At 36.6% G+C, this 16,422-nt stretch overlaps 1 protein-coding gene across 4 annotated transcripts in view; it reads left to right on the top strand.

Annotated features, from left to right (window-relative positions):
* The first annotated feature begins 1,192 nt into the window (after positions 1-1,192).
* LOC145219109 (diacylglycerol kinase beta-like) overlaps positions 1,193-16,422 on the top strand; it is a 31,436-nt gene continuing 16,206 nt past the window's right edge. The window contains exons 1-12 of one of the 4 annotated variants that reach the window (XM_080086489.1): positions 1,193-1,552; positions 2,038-2,114; positions 2,440-2,460; positions 3,515-3,644; positions 4,090-4,143; positions 5,545-5,655; positions 6,496-6,597; positions 8,085-8,237; positions 8,844-8,893; positions 10,315-10,389; positions 12,451-12,570; positions 15,978-16,095. In XM_080086489.1, the coding sequence (XP_079942615.1) occupies positions 1,477-1,552; positions 2,038-2,114; positions 2,440-2,460; positions 3,515-3,644; positions 4,090-4,143; positions 5,545-5,655; positions 6,496-6,597; positions 8,085-8,237; positions 8,844-8,893; positions 10,315-10,389; positions 12,451-12,570; positions 15,978-16,095 (1,087 nt within the window). In that variant the 5' untranslated portion in view covers positions 1,193-1,476. The remainder of the gene's footprint in view (positions 1,553-2,037; positions 2,115-2,439; positions 2,461-3,514; positions 3,645-4,089; positions 4,144-5,544; positions 5,656-6,495; positions 6,598-8,084; positions 8,238-8,843; positions 8,894-10,314; positions 10,390-12,450; positions 12,571-15,977; positions 16,096-16,422) is intronic. The other 3 variants (XM_080086490.1, XM_080086491.1, XM_080086492.1) reach the window with 3 other exon arrangements.

Here is a 16,422-nt window from a genome sequence, read left to right as displayed (position 1 = left end):
TTTTACGAGCTGCCAGCATCTAGTCTGTAGCGGCTTCCGCTCGTAGCTTGGCATCGGTACGATGATTCAGTACATGTTGTGCAGTCAGCTCACGCAGTTGTTTATTGTTTTCGGACCTCTTGTAAACTTTGTATCTTCTCTCTAACCATGTTGGGTCATCGTAATATAAAGCGCTTTCCGTAAACGCTTAGATAACGCCGACTAGAAAAGATAAGAGGTATTATAGATAGCTTTGTGGTCAATTATTGGATAAACAATGCGTCTGTTTACACTTACGCAAATAAATTTTATGTATTGTGTATTCTTTTAGGCTACCTTGTGTTTTAAAGTACATATACATACGAAACATAATGCAGTGTATGGTTGACATTACATTTCCAGTTTGAATAATACGGTGTAGAACAGGATGAAAAACAAATTTTGTTGCATTAAAACTGGTCATAGAAATGTAGGCGGATTTCCATGTGTAGGCTATGCAGTTTGCTTGCATAAGCGTTTAGTTTTACTAGTTCCACGAAGTATGTATATTTAGCTTTGCAGTAAAAAGCAATTAGTTTAAATAACAATCTCGGTTTAAATATGCTGCTTGTTGCTGAGTGGGATCAACGTTCCACAGTTTTGTGATCGTTTTTATTCTCAAGAAGCAAGTTATTTTTCACAGAATATGGGAAGCAGTAAAGCTTGTACAGTTTTACCATTCTTTTCAGCTACCGGTTGCACGAAATATTTCTTTTTCGTGTACGTTTTGTTTATAATCTACATAGTCTAATCCCGTTGCATTCTTGTTAAGCCAGAAAGGTGCTTGCTACTAGCGTGGCCGCTTAAAACTTAGCCGTTAAAGCCGAGTCGCGTCTTTTTCATTATCAATAATAAATAATTCATGAGGCAGCCGAAATTTCTGCTTCAAGCAGGCAGTGTGTGCAAGCAGACAAAAGTGTAGAAAATAACCCTGAGGACATTATACTTACCATAATATGCATCGATTAAGACACACAACTGTATGTTATATATTAATTCACAATGTAGTCGAAACTTCTGCGTGAGGAAGGCAGTGCGTACAAGCAGACAAAAGCGTAGAAAATAACCCCGAGGACATTATAGTTACTGTAACATGCATGGATTGAGGCACAAAACCGTATGTCACGCCTTGGGCGTCCTTATGACTCCATACATTTTGATACTAAGCACTTTTTTATTATGTGTGGTGCTTACAGGTTAGGTTTTTAGGACACCAAATTTACAAGGCATTGGCCAGGTACAGGATTGCTCATTCCAGCATTCAAATTAAACAGCATCGGTGCCTGCTCATTGATTTTAAATCGGACCTTGTACCACTGCATCCAGGTTTAGTCGGTATCGATCGCAACTCGTTTGCTGAAGCTTCGACTGATTGCTTCTGCTTGGGCTCACGCAGCCGAGAAATTCGCAGAACTGTGTAATCGGAATTTCAAAAACAGAACCCCGTTGGCTTGAAATATGACGAGCACTTCTGACGGAGAATTTGTCATTCTCAGTCCTGAGGAGTTTGAACGTCTGCAGAAGTATGCTGAATGTGAGTATAGAAGTCAAAGGTTCTTGTTGCAAAAAAGGTCACACATTATTCTCTTGAAACTTAGTGGACTTTCAAGTTTATGTAGAACATAATTGCCACCTTACTGAATTTGTTTACTTTCGTTACTTTACACATAAAAGCGAAGTCCAAGTCATTTTTAGTTGTTGTTTGAGTTTGTATTTTCGATCGAAGTATAGTTTGTGCCTGGATTTTAAAATAAGAGGCTAAACGAATTTCTGTATCTTTTTGAAGATAGGTGTAGGTCATAAAACTGTCACTATAAGTGTGAACATTTTGTTGCGTAAAGACACATTAAAACGTAAAATTTTTTACGCCACCTCTAACGATTTTCTAGGCTTTCTTTCAGCTTTGCACTAAGGTTCATACGAGATCGTCAAATCAATACTAGATGAACGAACGAATGTTCACTACACCAGAAAATTAGTTAAAAGCGCATCAACTATAATTTTGTCCCTTGTCAATAGATTCATCGAAGAAACTAAAAGATGTTTTACTGGAGTTTAACGAAGGCGGTGCGCTTGCAGCTTACAACAAAGAAGAGGTAAGTTTATGACGACAACATCCTTCTCAGGACAGATTAGCCCTCTCGTTTCCCTAAATACATCTCCTATTTTGTTCGTTGTAAATAATGTTTCAAATTTTTTTGCACCTGTAATAGATGCTGACATTAACTGTAAAAAATGATCTCCTACAATGCTTAAAACAGATAATAACTTGTAATTTGTATATGTTGTGATTTAAATTTGCTTTTCAAAGTGTGGGCGCTTTTGGTGTGGGTCAAATTTTAGGCTGCATGGCAAGTTTTTTTTAACGATAGTATACTTAATGTTTTTTGTGCTAATGACCTTCGAATGTTTCTGCTTCAGAGGAGCGACATTGATTACTTAGTAAGAAAACTAATCATTCCTTCATCAGCCAAACTCTGTTGCAATCGTATTGACACTTCACTTCACGTCATAATGCACTACATGTTTTTTCACTGTAAACTCGACTGTTTTTGTCCAAATTTGTTGTTGGTTTAACGTCGGTTGTGTCGGTTTTGACCTTGTCCTGTTCTACAGAAAGCGTTCGGTACAGAGAGTTGTGCGTTGTAGCTATCATAAAAACATGCCAACATTTTAAATTGTGGGTTTGCTCTCTGGATAATAATCGCTTGATCGTTGCGGCATGCTGAATACTATTTTTAGAACCCCGGTGGACTTTAACGCACTATACAAAGAGCGATTCTTTTAGCACGGGACCGTATTGTTTGCGACCTTTTTCGAATCCCTGTGGACAATATAATAAACGCATTGAATAGAACAAATTCATTATTCACAAACTGCGTCTCTAATAAAGATCCAAAATTGGAGAAACGAAATTCAATTTTATTAAGTATAGATTACGTGAATTTCTGCAAATTGATTCTTAGTCCTGTCCATTTTGACACAATTTTCCCGTGTATAAAATGTATCTTACTAAATACATTCAAATTCGGGCATTGACCCGTGAATCATTTTAGGATTAGGGGATTATTTTGTGATATTCTAGTAAATGTCTATTTTAGAATCTGCCAGACCACGAATTATTTCATTCACTTTTGCTTTAAGTACGATAGAATTGTTACGAGGTGGAATTGTTAATGGCATAAAACGCCAACCGAATCACGATTACTGTTTTTTGTTAATTTTTTCAGGTGGGGCATTATTGTTTAGGTTGCGTTGTATAGGTTTGGTGTTGTACACTGTCTGTCTGTCTGTTTGTGAAGTGTAAAGTTTAATTTAAACCGTTTAAATCTGTTTTCATACAAAAACACGCCAACATGGTTCATTTTGGCACCTTATGTTATTAGAGCATTCAAACAACGGTAATTTTTCTGGTCAATTATTTTCTTAACTAGCATTCGTCAAATAGTGCTATTTTACAAAAGTTGCTTGTATCTAACCATTGCTACCGATTTAGCCTATCGACTATCCCGGTTTTAAAGTCTTCATGGAGACATACTTAGATGCCGATCTACCAGATGATTTCTGCACACACATGTTTAGATCTTTCCAGAAGACTGACCCTCCAAAATCACCACCCACTACTGGTCAGTTTGGTCTGATTTTTTTGTTTAACGTTTGTTATGTTTAGCCGAAGTAATCATACCCCACGTTGCATGCCCGAATAGTTTCAAATTACATTGCGTTTGTTGCTAAATCGGACTTCTCCAATGATTCAGCGACTTAGTAAAAATCAGTGTTGTAACATCATGTCGGGCACTATTTATCCATTTATTACACGATTTGTGCAATATTGTGTCCATATTATAAAATGTTGCCGTTTTTACATTGTAAAAACAAACCAGTGTGAATCAAGTCCGTTTGTTATCCGTGACAAAGTAGTGTCTATCAGCCTTGTTTCTTGCCAAATGAACCGCCAACGGTCTTCGTGGACTGTTTTCTGATTAAGACGCGATCATCCACGTTTTTGCATTCAACTTTATCTTTACACGGCTTGCATAATCAGATCCTTTGTATTGTGTAAATGTCCAGGTGCCAATATTGATCTTTCCATTCCCACTGCTCTGGCGTGTGCTTCAATCGCAGGTTCGGTTTTGCCCGTGTCTTACACCTCATCCGTTTGGTCTGTGTTAATGTGAATGACTGTAGAGTAGTCATTTATATTGCCCTATATTTTTGCCTCTTGCATGCCCGGTTATGGCAAACATCATTATCATCATCATTATCTTTGTCATGATTGCTTAGTGTGTACATAGGTCAAATAATCGTTTTTTGGCTATGGTGCCGAGCTTCACTGATCTATTAGGCATGCTACTTACTGCTATTTAAAATACGTTGCCAAGTGTTTTTTATTTGGAGCCATCATAACGTTCAAGGCTTCTTGTAAATCATTGCTAATACTTATATTGCAAATATTTGCATGTTAACAATGCTAACGGCTGTTAAGTTTCTTAAGTAACATATACAATCTTCAGAAATATATCTGAGCCACTAGCTTATTGTCCAGGCTGGAATGTGTAATGCCTTTACATCAAAGTTTCATGTTTTTTAAACCAACACTGGCCACAAACAAACTACCAGCAGTCCTCCTTAAACATCTTTTGCGACTTTTTATAGAATCTTGACGTTTTTTTTTCGAATTATGTGTTTTGCAAGCAATGCACAAAGTACGATATAACAATATTGATGCAATGCTAAACGATAGGTACGCACATGTTGGCTTTTACATCAATCGATGTGGATGTATAAGATTGGCATTGGAAGTTTGTCCATACCCGACCCTTAAATGACCATGCCGTGGTCTGATATCAAAGCATACCTTTTTGCGTTGTCGTAACATACGCCAAGTTGGATTTTGGGCTTAGCTGTCGTGTATGGCATACATTGCGAGGCACGACCTTACTAACGTAGCACAATATTGAAATAATGCATGTTGCTATACAAAACAACAAATGCGTTTTTAGTTTAACCCAAAATACACATTTTTGTGGTCTTTTGTCCTGGTGATGACCCTTTAAAGTTTAAACACTGGATGTAACTCTCTTCATAACTTTCCAGGAACATACGTGACACTTTAAAATAGCCGTTGCAGTAAAAATCCCGATTGTTTGCTGCAGATGACATATATAGGACAAATTGTGCCAAAAATAGTTGCTCGTCTTTGCATGTTGCCACTTCCTACTGGCTTCTCCTTTCTGCGGGCGAGATATGTGCTGTCGAGGATCAATTTTCTAAATTCGTCCTAAATGACCAAAACGATTAATTTCAAGCAAAATTTTGGAAATACCCATATTATGTCTGTCACGACGTTATAAACATGTTTGAAGGCGAGATTTATTGAATTGCATGATCGGCTGCACAAAACTCGCTTCTGAACGCACTTCTATAGTATGCATGCCAGCAGATGCATTTTTTCACGTAGCTTTATTAACCTTTGTGTGCTTTTAACACAGTCACCTATACTTACGCAAAGTGTACTATAACCAGGCCCGTGCACGGACACAATATTGAAAAGTATGTCTGGAAACCGGCCTAACAGTGTGGCTGTTGCTGAAACCGGTGAAGAAGCTACAGCGGTGAATCCAACTGATAATGGAGGTGCATTTACAATAACTCACATTGTGCTTTTTGGGGCTGGTAACGTTTGCATGTCTCCTTTTGGTCCATGGTGACTTAACGAATGTTGAAAAACAACCCACAGCATGCGTTTGATCAGTGGTTCTTAACCGGTGGTATGTACATGCAGAGGATAATTGTATATAGGGTACCTAAATTGTTGTTTTCAAGTTTCACTCTAATATCTAAAGTCATATATCTAATTATTCAGTCATAAAGTATTTTTAATGGAATATAGACAATTATTCGTAATGTACAAAACATCTTCATAAAAACAACAGAGAGGGAAATTAGACTTTGGTGATTGACTGTGGTGGGAAACTACACCAAAAAGGTTAAGAACCACTGTGTTTGATGGTGTCGTTTTAGGCCTAACCAGAAAAGTATAAAAACGGTTTAGGTCATGGACTCACAGCTGCGCTATACTAGGGTGTGTATTCGTGTTTTGAAACGAATTTTAGATCGTCGTTTGGGGCAACTTTTCTATCACCAATAATCGTAAAAAATGGGTTTTTAAACTCACCTTATTCAGGGTCACAAAACAACCATGGAATAGAATCAAAGAAACTACCGAGAGGCCAGAGCAGCCCAATATGTTTCTTAAAATCGCAAAGTTCTTGCATTTCAACCACCTTTAATGACCCACCATTTTGAGGCCAATGGATTACTTTGCTACAAAACCATATTATATTAAAAATCAGCCATTAAAGCATGACGTTTAGCGTATTTCAAAGCCTATGTTGTAACCGGTAATCAATTCCCACAATGTTTAGAAAATTGCACCTGACCTATAAATAGTGACGTTATTATATTATGTTGCAGAGGCGAACGGCACCGCTGGGGATATTCCGCATCAAACCGACACGTTAAAAGTTAACGCTGATACACAGAAGGGCGACAGAAGATCTAAGCTGCTAACTGCAGGTAAATGTTAATTCTAAGCCGAAAATCTAAAGAACCAATATAGCCAAATTGTTTTAAACATAATTTGTGTAGATACATAAATGTATGGATGTATATATGCTGTTCTATATTTTTATGTGTGTCTATGTAAGTTAAATCTACGTGAAACCTATAAGAAATGACGCGTCTCACAAAAAAATGACATGTTATAAAACCACTTCAAGCGGCCTTATGTAACAGTGAACAAGTTGGCTATAAATAACACCCGTGGTTCTAAATATTTCAGTACATCTATTCGATCTCATGTAATGGGTGCAATTGGACAGTTTTGTTTTCAATTTAGGACATTCTAAGAATGACAAATATAAAATTTACTCTTTTTTGCGCATCTATTATTAAGTCAAACTGAAAAATGTTGAATTTAATGGTAAAATAATTGCTGACATTTGAAAATTACTCACCTATAACTTAAAACACGTTAGTGCGTTGGTCAACTATTACACAACACTTTGCCTATAACGAGAACAGATGCTGCACCGATAAAACAAATTAAACGTAATTGAAAGTCCAGTAGCGAGGCAATTGCTGAAAAAAACGTCAATTGGCCAAATGTAAATGCTCTTGGGAGAATATTTTGCAAGCCGCCTCGCTCACGAAAAGGTCAACTGTGTCTATAAATACGCGAGCCACAATTTCCTGTAGTTTTTCTCCTGTTCTCGCTCCACAACGATTGCGCCACTAACCTACGTTTGACTGCAAATATGCAAAGAATACAAGAGTTCTTGGCTATTGTGCTTGCACTCACTGCTTTTTTTGCCCAACGTGGATACGTTTTAACTTGCATACGTTTTTAACTACTTTACGTAAGTTTCAAGATTTTGGTTGATAAATTCGTTTTTAGTCGTTGTTTAAAGTGTATTGCTGACGTTTATGTTGAATGATGATTATTATCATTATTTCATTTGCACGCGCTGCTTTTTATAGCCAAGTTCCATACGTTTTAACTTGCACACGTTTTTAACTACTTTACGTAATTTTCAAGATTTTGTTATTGATAAATTCGTTTTTAGTCGTTGTTTGAAGTATATTGCTGTTTGAAGTATATTGTTTGAAGTATTTGCTATGTTGAATGATGATTATCAATATTTCATTTTACTGACATTAACTTATACCGTCCACTGTGGTGAAAATTGTGTTGAGATACACTGATGTACATAATGTACTTTCTACTATTGCCTATAATACACTGCATTAAACTTGTTGCCTACAGTTAAAGCCGACTCCCTATATTGTTAAACAAATGAAAAATATTCGACCCATTTAAAACTATATCACCAATATGCACTCTTTACGAAACCATTCCGCTTTATAGCAAATACTTCTTTTAGCCGTGTAAGTTACAGGCACCAATTTTTCCTGCCTTCATACAACACCTTAAGTCAGCCGTTTGCAAAAAAAAACATTCCAATCATTTCGGATTGACCACATATGTTTCTCCCATTTTGCAGTTGCGCCTCTCAAGGCTATAACTTCTGGGATTGGTGGGGGTGCCAATCCAAAAGCAGATACAATTCCATCAGAGAACGAATCAGTTCAGTTGAAAGATATTGTTTGCTACCTCTCGCTATTAGAAGGAGGAAGACCTGAAGACAAACTCCAATGTAAATACCAGACAATATAGACTTTCTGTAAATGGCACGATCTGCCCATCAAATCTAAAGTCAATCATAATTTATTATGTACTGTATGATGTACATTTCATTTTAAGCCGTGTGGTTTGAATACTCCAACGTGATTTGCAAGCTGATTCACTTACCACCTAGCTACTTCCTAGTTGTGATATTCAATTGATAAAAAACTGTATTTAAAGTAAGTTTCACAAGTTTTGCATAAATATATTTGCTTAAGCCTGTAGGCTATATAATATTGCTTTATGGTCAAATATGTGTGTATTTTTGGTATTTGAGGGTAAAGGTATTACATTTACATGTAAGGCATAGTGACATGTCAAACAATACTAAATTATACTGATTTTTCCAGTTTGTGCCTTGCCATATGAGAATGTTTGAGAGACCGGCCTAATTCGGTAATACGCCTTTAATGGGTCTGGCGTTCTATAAATTGCCACAAAATTTGTCTATATGTCTACGCTACAAAGTTTGACAATAACTCTATGTTCTGCCAGGCCACCTGGACAATAACCTAATGTTAATCATGAACACATTTCAAAGTGGAAAAGTAAATGTCATTCCCGATTTTGTTTGTAGTCGTCTTCAAACTTTACGACACGGACGGCAATGGATGTTTGGACAGCTCGGTAAGAACTTTTCTTTTCCCGTTGATTTAGCTACTACCAAATACGTACCACTGTGGTACCTAGGCCTAGTCTGTTGACATAAAACTAGTAGTGTATGATGTTGTTTTGCTGATGGCTCGATTTTGAATTATATCGTTTGCTATATTTGATGTTGGGCAATTGTGAAATGTTGCACTAAAAATGAATTAGTCAACACTTTAGGGCCAACTTTAAATGACAGGGCTATTTTTTTTACTTTTGGGCCAACTTTAAATGACAGGGCTATTTTTTTACTTTTGAGCCAACTTTAATTGACAGGGAGATTTGTAGTTGTTTACGCAATCCGAGAAATGATGATGCTACTGGTAGTACCATATGTGCATTTATAATACTACTTAACCAACCAATAACCATTACGTTAAATTCACAATTTATTGATGCTTTTTTACTTCATATTTCCAATTAAACATGTCAGTGTTCGAAACTTCCAGAAGTTTAATCAATTCCGGCTAAATCAAATTAATCCACTTACTGTCAGCGCTTTTGAGAATCAAACCGCCCCAGTGGAATGAAATTAGAAAATCTCGAATCAATTCCAATCTAAGTCGAACAAAGTCTCATTTACCACAACGCTAACCATAGTTAAATTGGTATCGATCACTTGGTAATCAATTCAAGTAGGGGGCCAACTCATCTCCGTAACTTTTACGTAAGAGGCTGAACGAAAAAATGCGTCATCCCATAGGGTGACATTACGCATGTTGTGTAGCAAGTCATCCAACGTTTTCCTTTGCGTTAAGACTTATGAGTTTCATCGTTGTGTTGAACAAGTTTCGCAATGCCATTTTATGGGTTGGTGCCAAGAATGCCCCATGACGAATTTATTGAGCGTTGTGTAAAGACTAAACACGATTTTGCTGCCAATCATAATGTATAAACGAGTATTTCTCTTCCAGAGGTTCATTATAAATAATTGACGTTTCGACGTCCCATACGAGACGCCTTCATCAGGATAATGGCACATACTAGATTACTTTGATGTAAAAATATACTCAACTTTCATTTGCGGTAATGCATGTTGAAACTACAGTCACGAACGCCCAAAAAAGTTTTCATTAATCGTTGTGTGACGCTGGCTAAGCCATTACGCTTCTCCCCCATAGCCAATAATTTTTGTAACGTTCTAAGATATTAACAAGCGCATTGCACATTCATACTTTACTAATACTGGCTTTGGTCTTTTTGTTCCGAATATTTAAAAACCGTGTATTGAAAAAACATGTACCTACTTCTACTTAACTCGACACAAAGTTACATACCATGTCATTTGTAAAGCTGTTTATCGCAGTTTTGAACTGTTTTCTGATCCTGGCGAAATAGGTATGCATATCGTACAGGTTATTTTTCAAACATTTTCACATTCCATTAACGTGTATTTGCAGGAGATGGAAAGAATCGTGAACCAGATGATGCACGTTGCAGAATATCTTGGCTGGGATATTACCGAGCTCCGACCTGTAAGTTAATAAGTGTAACAAAATTTATGTAAGTTACGAATCCTGTTGTATTGATTCTGTGAATCATTTCCTGTTCTATTTCCATTTTTGCATTAATTTCCACCTTTCGTCATATATATATATATATATCACAAGAGGGAAACTAAGAATAGAAAGTATTTTCCAAGTAACGAAATCAGTCGATAAAATCTTGAAATATATATTTCGCCTAATGGCATCTTCAGTTCCTATATAGACCACAAAATAAAACATCAGTAAAAGAAATAAAAGTAAAAACACAACAAAACAAAGTGTGGTTTTTATAGGAACTGAAGATGCCATTAGGCGAAATATATATTCCAAGATTTTATCGACAGATTTCGTTACTTGGAAAATACTTTCCATTCTTAGTTATTGAATTAAATAAACGGTGATCGTCGATGACCATGCTGCCTGTTGAAGGGTCAGATACTGTTCAGTTTAAATACTCTCAGGACAAGTTGGGAAATGTTTATTTCCAGGTTAAAATCAGGTGACAATCTTTCGTGCGTTTCCTATCTTTTACTGTGCATTCGCTGCAAATTGGTGACAAACCATGTCATTCCAATCGCAAAAAATGCAATAACGACGACGGAATAATCGCGAAAATGAACGTTTCGTCGATGCAATTGCGTGTTTACAGTAAGTTTAGTTTGCCAGACTTTCAGTTGAGGAATGATCGTGTTTGTGAATTGAACTCTAAGCCTTTTCTAATTTAACGCCCTTTTATTGCCCTTATAGACACTAAAGATGCTTTTTTAGGGAAAACTGTTTGCTCTTTATAAGATTGTCAACTGATTTTGACCTGGAAATAAACATTTTCCAACTTAGGAAATTTATGTACGAATATCAAATTAATAGCCACTGATAAAATAAAATGCAATAATACTCACAGTAAATGGTATTTTGAAAGGTAAAAATATATTTGTTAAAAAAAATCAATACAACTTTGTGAAAAGTAAACTGTCCATGTTATTGTTTTAAAAAGCTTTGCATAAACGGATAGTCGGTTTGGAAATAAAAACAATACAAAATTTGCATTTTCCTGTTTTTGCATTGCCACATCCTGGCGTGATTCGATTGTCAACACGGGGTTATAAAAGTTCACAACATGTTTTGCCACCGAAATAACCCAAAAACATTTGACGTCATGTACCAGTCGCTTTCCCTCGCTTGTAAACTGAAACAGGAAGGGATAATAACGACAAGAGTAAATGCATGTAGTGGTATGATGAACGATTATTCATCAAGATTGAATGACGCACTCGTATAGTGCACACGCACTTATCGGTTAAGCCTTTGTGACGTCACAGTCGTTTCCGGTCCACTGACTCTGACCGAGAAGTGAGGTTATTCATGGTCAAAACACTTTCGTTTGCTATGAATAAACCGAAGCGAATATAAGAATCTTTGTTCGTGCATTGTTTTGGACAGTAAGGTACAGGAAGCAGGAATTTCAGGCTTTTTGTAGAATCAAAAACAATAGTACTGAAAGGCCGCGCAGGTTTTTATAGCGGGTGCTTATATACTTAGATTAACTGTAAATTTGGAGTTATTTTTACCAAAGTTTATTTACCAGTATCTTTTTATTTTATTTGAGAGTATCATTTGAGAGTACCAGTATCTTCTTATATTTGAGAGTCCCTTAAACCCAACCTAATATTCTTCAAACATGACTATCGTTGTCCTTCGTAGAAATACAGTAAGCCTCGGTTAACCCGGACCGGTTTGGACCAAAATGTTTGTACGGATTAGGCGAAGATCTGGATTAGTTAAAGCCTTAACACATTATAAATCATTTGTACCTCAAGTTTTGTCCGAATTAGGCGAAGATCCGGAATTACCGAATCCGGTTTAACCGAGGTTTACTGTACAATAAACCTATCAGGTCACTATATGAAGTGTTCTCTATATTGGTTTGCTCAGCTAAAAAGCTTGATACAAAGGTCACGATTTTGTCTATGGATACCAACACATCTCCACTGCGATTTATATTTACCTTTTTGTCCTTCATTAAAAAGTGCTATACTTTTTTTGCTTTAGATTCTGCAAGAAATGCTACAAGAGATTGATTACGACGGGGATGGGGTTGTTAATCTGGATGAGTGGATCCAAGGAGGGCTTACAACAATTCCGCTTCTGGTGTTACTTGGTCTTGAAACGGTAAGACTTCCCTTTATATTGATATATAGCAGTAGGTTATAAATAGAGAGAAGCCATGTAATTAAACGTTTGCTCACATGTTGTTCCATGAGTACAGAACAACGATTACCCACAGCTTTAGCACTAATAAATTGCCAATAAAGTACTACAAAGCGTGGACATTTTTTTCACGTATTGCGACAGAACTATATTACAGCGAAAAATTATAATAAGAGCAAGCTATGATAAACGCACAGTCATAGCTGATCAGCTCTGAAGCGTTCGTGAAGACCACTAGCGATAACGGCATTTTCACGTATGAATCATAGTACGCCAGACCCATTGAGAAGGCGTTTATACCGAATCTAGCCGATTTTCCAAACCTTCAATTGACCAGACGTACTATAATAATAACAAGCTGGTATTTGCTTCTAGAATTTGTTGTAATTAAATGCACAAGGAAAAAGTAACGATGTAAATAAACGTTTTGGGTTTGACAGATTTGTAAATTATTCGCACACTTAATGGACTACAGCAGTGGTCGGCAACCGCCGGTCCGCGAGGAGTTCGTTACCGGGCCGTATAATTTTTCAGGTTTAATGCTAAAAAACATTTTGCGCATATATCCCGGAGATAATAAACTAATTTAAGCGTTTTTATTGCCAAATATTTGTAGTTTCTTGAATACCGGTCCGCGATAAAATTTTAGTTTAAAAAACGGGCCGCAGTGCAAAAAAGGTTGCCGACCCCTGGACTACAGTAAGTTTTGTTTTACGATCAAAATATAACTACAAGTTACTGAACGTTGCTGAAGGTATATTATTGAACGCTATAGGTTTTAAAGATGCAAATGGTCCCCCAACGCAATGTAGTGCGTTGTATTGTGCAATCAAGTTAAATTACATGTTACTGAACTATATTACCCAAAGCTCTAGGTTTTAGAGATGTAAATTATTTGCACAACGCAATGTGGTGCTTTTTGTTTCGCAATCAAATTACAAATATAACTTATTAATTTTTGGCATTTAGAATGTCTTTTAATACACAGCAGCTTTGCTTTCATGTAAACTTTCGTGACCCGTGCCGCTTCACACATTCTATAACGCTTTGTCAAACGATAGCGTAAGCTGATTAATGTATTACGTACTCGGCAAATTTGGTCACAGCCTTATGTTGACATCAGGTAAATATTTAAACGTGAACATAGAACTTTCCGGTCCGTAACAAAGGTGTTAGACGTTAACGCGACATCAATTGATTAAACTGTTCGACAATGCAAACACACCAAAAAGAGCCTTCTCATCCTCGCAAATAAATGCTTCGCGTAGTAAGAAATATTTGACATGTGAATAAACGTAATACACATCGTCTTTTAGGTATCTGTTTTACAACACTGCAAAGGAGGCCAATTTTTGTTTCCCTTTTGTGGATATACAGTAAACGTCGGTTAATCCGGACCCGTTCGGACCAAAACATTTTGTCCGGATTAGGCGATGATCCGGATTAACAGATGTCGAATAGTTAAAGACCACATTACAAATCATATGTGCCTAAAATTTTGTCCGAATTAGGCGAAGATCCGCATTAACCGAATCCGGTTTAACCGACGTTTACTCTATTTTTACCCGTTTACTCTTGGTTATCTGCTTACTCTTGGTAACGTAGGTTTTAAAGATTAAATTTATCCCAAGATTTTCAATACATAATAGTTTTCAATAACCAAAAATTACCCGAAAGTTTTTTCGACAAACAAAATTTTTGTTTACCAAAATTTACTACAAAGTTTGTTCAAAACATCATAATATACCCCAAAATCATGTCGCATTCCTCGATTTCGGAACCTCGATTGAGAACCTTAGCATTATGACAGCTTTGGTCATGTATGCAATTTTATACGCGACTTGCCTATGTGGAAAATCGTGCGCAAATTATACAAATCAAGTAATGGATTTAGATGAATTTAAGGCGTAGGGGTTTGGGGGTCAACCTAAACCCCATTCTGGCCCACAATTGGGTGTGACTTTGTGACCCCATGCGTGTTGTGACCACCCTAGTTCGTGAACAATGTAACTCAATGACGGGTCTAAGCTAAGTAGTTCGTGTAGACACCCGTCTATAAACAGTAGCAATTAGTTGAATTTTACAGTCCCCGCTCACGAACCAGCAATCTTTTCTGCTTGGTGAAACACTAAAATGGGTTCCTGCAAAGAAAAAAATGCACTATACTGTGTTTTGAAGAGTTTGTGTACTTAGTACTAAAAGTTGATCCATTTCTTATTACTACATTTTCTTAGTTTACAATTTTTCATTTTTGCCTCTTGTGTATTTAACTTAGATAATACAACAACAGTTGTTTAACTCATAAAAAAATCCCATGTTAATAGAAGCGTAGTAAAATCCTTTGGCAATATCATGTTGATACGTTTCATTGACGCTCTTGTGGGCTGCATCGATTGTTTGTCGGGTCCGTTGGTCCATGACGCCGTAATCGCTTTGCTGAACCTTTCTATTGTGACGTCATTAACCTTTTCGACCGGTTTATAAATAGACCAACTCTCTTCCGAAAGGGTTTTGTCGGCTCAGCCCTCACAAGAATATTGACATACGTGTAGAGTCAGGTTCGGTTTTAGTGATTTTATGTGGGCTGTTGTAGTTAAATCTGATTGATGTATATCAAGATTTAGGCTTTCAGTCTTTTCAATGAGGGTTAGTCCGTTACGGGAAAATACAGCTTTAATTTGTCAGGTAATATACCTTATATGTATATATTAATTAAGGACTTTCAAGTTGAAAGAAAGAATAGCTATTATCATTGTCAAGCTTTTAGGGTGCGATCTGGAAAGCATTGCGATTATAGTAAAGGTTTTTTACGTTTTTTGTCGCCATTCCTACGCTATCTTTTGTTAGGAGTCTCTAATTTATACTGTATTGTATTTGAAAAGAAATAGGCTATTCAGATCTAAAAAAGCGCATAATAATGAGTTTTATAGGTTAATGCACTTCCTGTGTTATGTATTAGTAGCAGTGGCGGGATTCAGCCGGTTCGCACCGGTTCGCACCGGTTCGCACCGGTTCTATAGAACCGTCTCACGAAATTTTATGAGATCAGCGAACCGGTTTGCATTACTGGTTACTGTCAATGGAAGTATGACTTTTTGCAACAGAACCGGCTGAAAAATAAGCCTTTTGTGAGAGAACTAGCTGACAAAAAATTTGAATCTCACCACCAGGTTTTTCTTTAAGGTTTGGTTTGGGTGACCACTAAGTATAGTTTTAAGAGACCGCAAGTGTTTCATTTAAATACCAAAAATAGCCATATTTGCAAAAAATAGCCATAAGTCCAAATTTTGGGAAACCGCTCACCACTGATTAGTAGTTATAGTGTCTGCAACAGCATAGTCAAAAGAACGTTGTTTTTTTGTCATTAGAACATTAAGGACGACGGTACCCACTCATGGAGACTAAAACACTTCAACTCGCCTGCTTACTGCAACTATTGTCTCACCATGCTTGTCGGTGTCGGAAAACAGGGACTCTGCTGCACTTGTGAGTATTGGTTTCATTTTTGAAGTAAAAGAAGTTTGAACAGAAAATTGAATTTTCTAAAATATAACGCCGAAAACATTTGACGGTTTTTGACAAAAAATGAAAAAAAACTTTTAGAATTTTTAAAAAGCTGTTTACTGTTTTGAAACTTGAGCATGACCTTGTAAGTTAAAAGGCTGTGTAAATATTAGTTACGAATTTACGTGCGTTTTCATATTTTGAAAACATGTGCTACAACGCACATATATTTGCTTTACATTTTACATTTGTTTAATGTGTCATGCACGCAAAGTTCATGTTAATGCCAAAGCTCTGAGGTATATTTGA

This window comes from Phallusia mammillata, chromosome 3, assembly GCF_965637545.1.
Source record: "Phallusia mammillata chromosome 3, kaPhaMamm4.hap1.1, whole genome shotgun sequence".
NCBI lineage: Eukaryota > Metazoa > Chordata > Ascidiacea > Phlebobranchia > Ascidiidae > Phallusia > Phallusia mammillata.
This window is presented reverse-complemented; position numbering and strand designations above follow the sequence as displayed.